Source organism: Syzygium oleosum, unplaced genomic scaffold (assembly GCF_021117445.2).
Source record: "Syzygium oleosum isolate NSW1041296 unplaced genomic scaffold, Sole_v2.1 Sole_v2.09, whole genome shotgun sequence".
Classification (NCBI taxonomy): Eukaryota; Viridiplantae; Streptophyta; class Magnoliopsida; order Myrtales; family Myrtaceae; genus Syzygium; species Syzygium oleosum.
Window position 1 is genome coordinate 267,511 of NW_026607493.1, and position 8,255 is coordinate 275,765.

Sequence of the window (8,255 nt, forward strand, 5' to 3'; positions counted from 1 at the left end):
TATTTTTGTGAAGAATCACCATGGATTACAATTCTTTGAATTGTATGATTTATTGAGAAAGACATTGATGAAGAATTTTATACAAAGCTATGGCTTGTATGAAATTTCTTATCCTTGACAATCTCATGAAACCATATAATTAAAAGAATGTCGGGTTTCATGATCATTTTACTATGCTGATATCGGGTCTTTTTTGGCAAAATAGGTTGTTTAGTAACGGAAGGTAGAAGACCTCGGACTGGCCTACAAGTTAGAATGGCGGAAGAAGAAACCCGTGCTCGACTAGTTGAAGTCGAGAATCAAATGACCCAAATGGTTGTAATGACGGCGAAAATGAAGGCTTTTATTCTCGCATCTCGAGGGTCTTATCCTACCACCACAAATGTGGGAGCTTCAAACACTACCGAAACACCGATTGAAGACTCAATCAGAAACAAAGAACCGGTTCAAGAAAATCCTCCAAAGACTATGCCTGAGGTGGTAAATTTGGAAGAGGATGATCAAATCAAGAAGACATCCAAAACAAAGGATGAAGAAGAGGCCAAGAGATTGGCCAAAATTGAAGAATGCTTAGCAAGTCAAGGCTATGAGCTTCAAAGGTTCAACAAGTTCTCACTGTATGTAAAGGTGGTTGTTCCAGAAAACTATAAGGAACCCCTAGGTCGATACGCGTAACCCCTAAAAAGCCACCCGTTAGTAAGAGACGCTAAAATCGCATTTGAGCGAAATTGATCGTTGAGTTGAATTCGGACTTGAGTATCGAATTTCACGGACGTACGCGACTAATTTTCAAGGACGACGTCGTATTAGTGTGGCCAATCATATTTGGGATCGATTTGGTTGAAAAATTGAATTTTGGACCGGGAATGGAAAATTACCATTTTGCCCCTGAGCCCTAAGCATTAATTCCGAATTATTGGAGGTTAAATTGAACTTAATAAGCCCCTAGAATGACCAAAAATGATGGACCAAATTGCCCCTATCACTCTTGCTCATTTCCCACATTGCCCCTAGATATTTTGCTCTAGATCAAATCCTAGCCCTTGGTTTTGGATAGATTTGATGGGTATTTGAATTTTGGTCATTGGATGAGATTTTTAGTGGAGTGGTTAGTCTTGTAAATGTGAGTGGGGTTGGTCACCTAACCCACTCAAGCCTTTTGCGTTAAACTCTCTCTCTCTCTCCCCTCATTTCTCACCTTGGTCGGCCACTCTCTCCCTCTCACTCTCTCAATTCTCTCTTCTCTCACATGAGCTAGCCCCCGCCGGAGCAACCATCGCCGCGGCCGCACTGCAGCCGCCCGAGCGCCGCCGTCGCCGGCCCGTGACCGTCTCGCCACCACCACCGCCACCCTCAGCCTTTTCCTCTCCCTTTCCACGCCTCACCACCATCACCATCATCCTCCCTCGCCACCGTGCTCAGCCGTCGCCGCCATGCTCAGCCGTCGCCGCCGCCGATCGCCGCCCGTGGAGCCGCCGGAGTTCCTTGCTGATCTGGCGTGATCCAGCGACCGTCCGGCCCATTTTCCCCTAGTTCGGCACCCCTTGGAGTTTAGGACTTTTGTGAGTAGAAACCCTAAACCCTAATTAGGATTTGATGCATTTTTGACAAGTTTAGGGGTTAATTAGGGTATTTTAGGGGTTGTTTAAGTGGCTGGTGATTAGGCTTGAAAATGAGATGATTATGGTAGCCTAATGTACTATTTTGGAAGCGATTTAGAGGCCTATAGTGGGCTGTTCATGGCTGAGTAGTGTAGGCTCGGTTGGGCGATATGTTGATAAATTATGGTTTAAATGCGTATTGCCATGTGTGCCTTGATTTGACCATGAAGTGGCTGATTTGTATATGGTTTGAGATTAATTGTGTGATGTTAGAATGAGTGCTTGATATGGCCGTGAGATGAGGGGGCATTGTGGGCCATAGGCTTGCGTGATTTTGATGGTTTAAATGCATGATTTCGTGTGCCCAACTGTGGACCGTGGCTGATTTGATTTGAATGGTAAATTGAGCATGTTGTGGTGTAAAATGAGCATGTTGTTATGTTGAATTGAGTGCCCATGTGTGGATTCGATTGATGCTCTGAGTTTTGGGTGTTATGGCCATGGTTTCGTGCATATTGAGTGATGGCATATTAAGTGAATCATGCGAGTTTGTACGAATGGCATTGAGCATGTGGTCACCTAAATTGTCCTGAGGCGTCGTTTACGCGGGGTTCAGATAATAAATTGGAGAAGTGTGCATGTGTGATCACATAAACCCTGAGGCGTTTAACGCGGGGTATTGAACCCGTCCTGAGGTGTTTAACGCGGGACGATGCCCGGATTACTGGATGATGGCCAACCTGAGGCGTCATTCACGGGGGTTGTGTCATGGACTTGAAGCGTGTTACGCGAGTCCCGAGCAGTGATAGACCTGATGCGTTTAACGCGGGTCGGAGATTAAATGGGAAATTGGCACGTGTGCGAAGTGTACATTAATGAGTGCAAGCATGTGCATGGCAAGTGTGTGTAGCCAATTGATGATGTGTACATGCCATTATTGGTCTTTGTATTACTACTATGTGCCTAACCTGCAGGGTTGATAATATGTTTGATTTGGGCCCGAGGGCCTAAGTCGTTTGAGTACTGGACTGTTTGTTTGGTTAGTTACTTGTCTGGAGGTGCATGTTAGCCTAGTTTAGGTTTAGGGGGCCTACTCGCTGAGATTCGTTCTCACTGTTGTTAAATCCCAACATTTCCGACCCCCAACCTTGAGGATGGCAGGCCTACCACTGCGTTTTGGGATCCCGGACCGTATAGAGCGTTCGGTGATCGAGTACCCGGGTTGGAACGGGGAAGCTTATATTAGGTTTTATACTATCGTTTGGGTCGATGAGGGCGGGCTACAGCTCAAGGCCCATCCCTACCTTAGTTGGTGTTATCGGGACCAGACTGGCTTTCATGGACCCCTTAGGACCTTCGATGTTCCGTTCGATGGGTTAGGCCAGTGGGACTCATATGCTGCTGATGGGGAGATAGTGATCCCCGATGCCGTGTCCGAGACGGATTCTGACCCCCGGCCCATCATCTTTGAGTCCGACATGGATTCCGACCCTGAGGAGGAGAAGCCGATGGAGTGGGAGTCTGATCCCGAGCCGGAGCCGATGAAGCTGGAGTCAGAGCCGGAGGATGATCCCGAGGAGGAGCCGTTGGAGGTTGAGTCCGAGCCAGAGTCTATGGATTCCGAGTTCGAGTCGTCCGATGATTCATCTGAGTCTTCGGGATCCGACCCGGATTGGATACCCTAGGGGTTAGCCTTGAGCATAGCTAGGGTTTAGGGCCGACACTTTTGGGAACGAGCCCTTCTTAGATCTAGTACCTGACCGCCCCGAGCCACGAACCCCCTTTTTGATGTTGGTGGCTGCTGACCCGTTTTGGTTTATGTATACTTATGTTTTAACGGATATTGTAAATCCTCATTTTATGAATGTAAGTATGTGTTTATGATAATTGTTGCTACCTTGATCATGTTTTAATTATGTACGGGTCTATAATCGTTTCATCATGTGTAATTTTCTCTGATTTGGGTTTTGGGTCAGCGACACGTCCTGGGACGTCGCCCCAATACGACCCAAGAGAGGGATGTTGCGTGCCGTAGGGTTCGGGGCGTGACATCCCCTCGTTGATTTGGTATCAGAGCAAGGTCAGCTCGATCTAACTCAGTCGAAGCCTAGAGTGATAAGGAGCGATGACCTTGAGTAGCTAAATAGGGAGACTGGTGTGCTACATGTACCTCCAGACTGTTTGATTTTCATGATTGAGTGATTGTTTGAAATGAACCATAAAGTGCAGGTGCGGCAGGACCCGAGGTAAGTACACCTATCTCTTTGGTTGAGACCCTATGCTGCTTGTGTTTGACCGCCTGCTGAGTCATTGATTGTTGTGATTATTGCCTAGGACCTTTAGACTGGCATAGTTTGGCCTAGGTCTCTAATTCCTGAATGGAATTATAGCAGGTAGGTGAGTAGTGAGGAAACCCGTGAGGATGAGCAGAGGAATGGGGACACGAGGTCAATCGAGTGTGATGGGCCAAGAGACGAGAGACCCGAGGCTTGATGCGGTCATTCAGACACTGCAGGAAATAGGGAACTTGATGGGAAGGCAGGCTCAAGAGAGGGCTGCCAATATTGCCCAAGTTGCTGAGGCCGCAGCAATTGCTGTTGTTAATGGAAATCAAGCCACTCAGGGGCAGGATCAAGTGGCTATGAATAGGCAGATGCACCAATTGGTGGAGTAGTTCTTGAAATTGAAGCCGCCAAAGTTCGATGGAAAGGGTGACCCCGAGGCCGTGTCGCGTTGGGTGGAAGAACTGGAGAAAGCCTTTGAAGTCCTGGGGTGCACCGAAGCTGAGAAGGTGACCTTGGCTGTGTACCAGTTGCAGGAGAATGCCAGTGACTGGTGGAAGGCCACCAGGGGGAAAGTGTTCCCTGAGGGTACCGCCCAGACTTGGGCCGTATTCACTGAAAATTTCTATGGGAAGTACTTCTCTGAGAGTGCCAGAGAAAGGAAATTAGCGGAGTTCATGAGACTTCGCCAAGGGTCGATGACAGTAGATCAATATGAGGCGGAATTTGCAAGGTTATCGAAGTTCGCGCCAAGAATGGTGGAGGACCCACTAGATAAGGTCCGAAGGTTCCGGGATGGGCTAAAGCCGGACCTTCGTAGCTAGATGATCTCGTTGAATATCCGGGATTATGGAGAAATGTATGAGCGAGCTCAAGTGACAGAGCGGGATCAGACAGATAGGGCCGCTGCTTCTGGATTGCGGTTTGCCCCGGCTAAGGACAACTGCCGCTTCGGGAAGAGACCGATGGCGGGAAATAGGCGTTTTGTCCCTCCCGTCAAGAAGAACATCGGGAAGTCGAACCATTCTCAGAACCGATTTGGGGCATGTTTCAAGTGTGGGAGCATGGATCATCAGATAAGGCATTGCCCTCAACAACGTCCAGCAGGACTGCCCATGCAATCTCAACCGCCCCAGATGGGAAATCAGACTGGAAATCCCCCGCCGGCTATTCAGGGTAGATCGCCAGCCCAAGGAAGGGTGTATGTAATGGCTAGAAGGGAGGCTGAGGACACGCCAGGCGTGGTCACAGGTACGGTCTCTCTATGTGATCATGCTGCGTATGCCTTGTTTGATCTGGGAGCTTCACACTCGTTTATATCGGAACAATTTGTTAGATTGATTGGGATAGAATCGATTTTGCTTGAGGTTATGCTTTGTGTAACGACCCCGCTGAATGATAATGTATTAGTCTCGCTAGGGTGTCCTAACTGTATGATAGTAATTGGGGGTAGAGAGGAAAGGATAGACTTGGCGGTATTAACTATGTTCGATTTTGATGTAATTATCGGGATGGATTGGTTAGTTAAGCAGAAAGCAGTGATGGACTGTAATAGCAGGGTGATCCAATTCAACCCGATTGGATGTCCTAGATTCGAGTTTATGGGAAACCGAGGAGGAACCTCGATCCCTTGAATTTCTTCCCTTGAGGAAACCAAGTTGTTGGACGAGGGGTGTGAAGGGTATTTGGTAAACATTGTGGATCCGACGGTTATGGAGCCAAAATTAGAGGATATACCCGTGGTGTGCAATTTTCCCGAAGTCTTTCCTCAGGAATTGCCGGGTTTGCCACCAGAAAGAGAAGTGGAATTTGTAATCGAGTTGGCCCTAGGAACTGAGCCAATCTTGAAGGCGCCCTACCGGATGCCAATCTGGAATTTGCAAGAGTTGCTGGACAAGGGTTTTATTCGTCCAAGTGCGTCTCCATGGGGAGTGCCGGTGTTGTTTATAAGGAAGAAGGATGGAACTTTGAGGTTGTGTATAGACTACATACAGTTGAACCAGGTGACCATCAAGAATAAGTACCCACTGCCGAGGATTGATGACCTGTTCGATTAGTTGCAAGGAGCTTCAGTATTTTCTAAGATCGATCTACCGACAGGGTATCATCAGTTGAGGATTAGGAAAGAGGATATACCTAAGACGGCCTTTCGGACGAGATATGGGCATTATGAATTCACGGTGATGCCTTTCGGATTAACTAATGCCCCCGCTGCCTTTATGGATTTGATGAATCGGGTATTTAAGGAGTTCTAGGATCGGTTTGTTATAGTCTTCATCGATGATATATCGGTATACTCGAAGAGCCCGAAAGATCATGAGGTACATCTAACTGAAGTGCTACGGACCTTAAGAGAACATGCACTCTACGCCAAGTTCAGTAAGTGCAAGTTCTAGCTCAACCGAGTGGCATTTCTTGAACATATAATTTCCGGAGATGGAATTTCAGTAGACCCGACTAAGATTGAGGCACTGACCAAGTGGCCAAGACCGACATCAGTAACGGAGATTCGGAGTTTCTTGGGTTTGGCAGGGTATTACAGGCGTTTTGTAGAAGGATTCTCGTCAATAGCCATGCCGTTGACACGATTACTCAAGAAAGAAACGAAGTTTGAATGAGATGATAAGTGTGAGAGGAGTTTTCAGGAGCTAAAGCACAGGTTGACGACCGCCCCGGTGTTGACTATTCTATCTGGGCCAGGAGGGTTTGAGATCTATAGTGATGCGTTGTTAAGAGGACTTGGATGTGTGTTGATGCAACATGGAAGGGTAGTTGCGTATGCGTCACGTCAGTTGAAGCCGCACGAAATGAATTACCCGACTCATGATTTGGAATTGGCTGCGATCATCTTCGCCCTTAAGATTTGGAGGCATTACTTGTGCGGGGAAAAGTTTCAGATTTACACGGATCATCATAGCCTCAAGTATTTGTTTTCACAGAAGGAGTTGAATATGAGGCAGCGTCGTTGGATGGAACTCCTCAAGGACTACGATTGCGACATCTTGTATCACCCTGGAAAGGCTAATCGAGTGGCGGATGCGCTAAGTTGGAAGTTGAGTATTGCACATATGATGGTCAAGGAATGGACCCTATTGGAAAGGATAAGAGATTCAGAATTTAAGTTTGAGGTAAGCCGTGTGTCGAATTTAATTGCTGCGTTGAGGATCGAACCAGAAATTCAAACCAAGATTAAGGCATTGCAATCTACGGACCAAGAAATTCAGAAGATAGTGGAAATGGACGCCGCCAAGAGGAAACCAGATTTCCAAGTATCCCAGAACGGGATCTTGAAGTTCCGTGGACGATTGTGCATGCCCGACGATGTGGAACTTAAGGAGGAAATTTTGAAGGAAGCTCATCGCAGTAATTATAGCATTCATCCGGGCAGTACAAAAATGTATCAGAACCTGCGGCAGTATTACTGGTGGAATGGGATGAAAACGGATGTGGCCAAGCATGTGGCGAAATGTCTGACCTGTCAGCAAGTAAATGCACAACATTGTAAGCCTGGAGGACTTCTGCGACCATTGGATATCCCCGAATGGAAATTGGAACATGTCACGATAGATTTTGTCACGGGGTTACCAAGAAGCCAGAGAGGGTACGATTCGATTTGGGTAATATTGGACAGACTGACTAAGTCAGCGCACTTCCTGGCAGTGCGAAAGGATTTTGAGTTGGAAAGGTATGCAGAATTGTATGTACGGCAGATTGTCCGACTTCATGGAGTGCCAGTGACGATCACTTCGGACCGTGATCCCAGGTTTACTGCCAATTTTTGGAAAAGTCTGCAATCAGCCTTAGGGACGAAGCTTCAGTTTAGTACGGCCTATCATCCACAGACGGATGGCCAGTCGGAGAGGACGATCCAGACTTTGGAAGACATGTTGTGTGCATGTGTGTTGGATTTATAGGGTAAATGGGAAGAGCAGTTGCATTTAGTCGAGTTTGCCTACAACAACAGTTATCAACATAGTATTCAGATGGCACCGTTTGAGGCATTGTATGGCAGAGCATGTAGAACACCAGTGTGTTGGGATGAAGTTGGGGAACGGAGTATAACGGAGCCAGAATTGGTGCAACAGATAGTTGAGGCAGTCGAGATTATTCGGGAGAGGTTAAAGACCGCACAGAGTCGTCAGAAAAGTTATGCCGATCGGAGACGGAGACCTTTGGAATTTCAGGTTGGAGATCTTGTTTTTCTTAAGGTGTCGCCAATGAAAGGACTGTCCCGATTTGGCAAGAGAGGAAAGTTGAGCCCGAGATATGTCGGTCCATTCGAAATTCTGGAGAAGATTGGAGATCTGGCCTATCGACTCGCCTTGCCGCCTAACTTGTCCCAAGTGCATAATGTGTTCCACGTGTCGATACT

General features: G+C 47.2%; 1 protein-coding gene across 1 annotated transcript; it reads left to right on the forward strand.

Annotated features, from left to right (window-relative positions):
• The first annotated feature begins 4,035 nt into the window (after nt 1–4,035).
• On the forward strand, nt 4,036–4,707 carry LOC115680381 (uncharacterized). Its single transcript, XM_030604182.1, has 2 exons — nt 4,036–4,236; nt 4,291–4,707. Exons 1-2 carry the CDS (start codon nt 4,036–4,038, stop codon nt 4,705–4,707), a joined length of 618 nt encoding a protein of 205 aa, XP_030460042.1.
• The last annotated feature ends 3,548 nt before the right edge of the window (nt 4,708–8,255 follow it).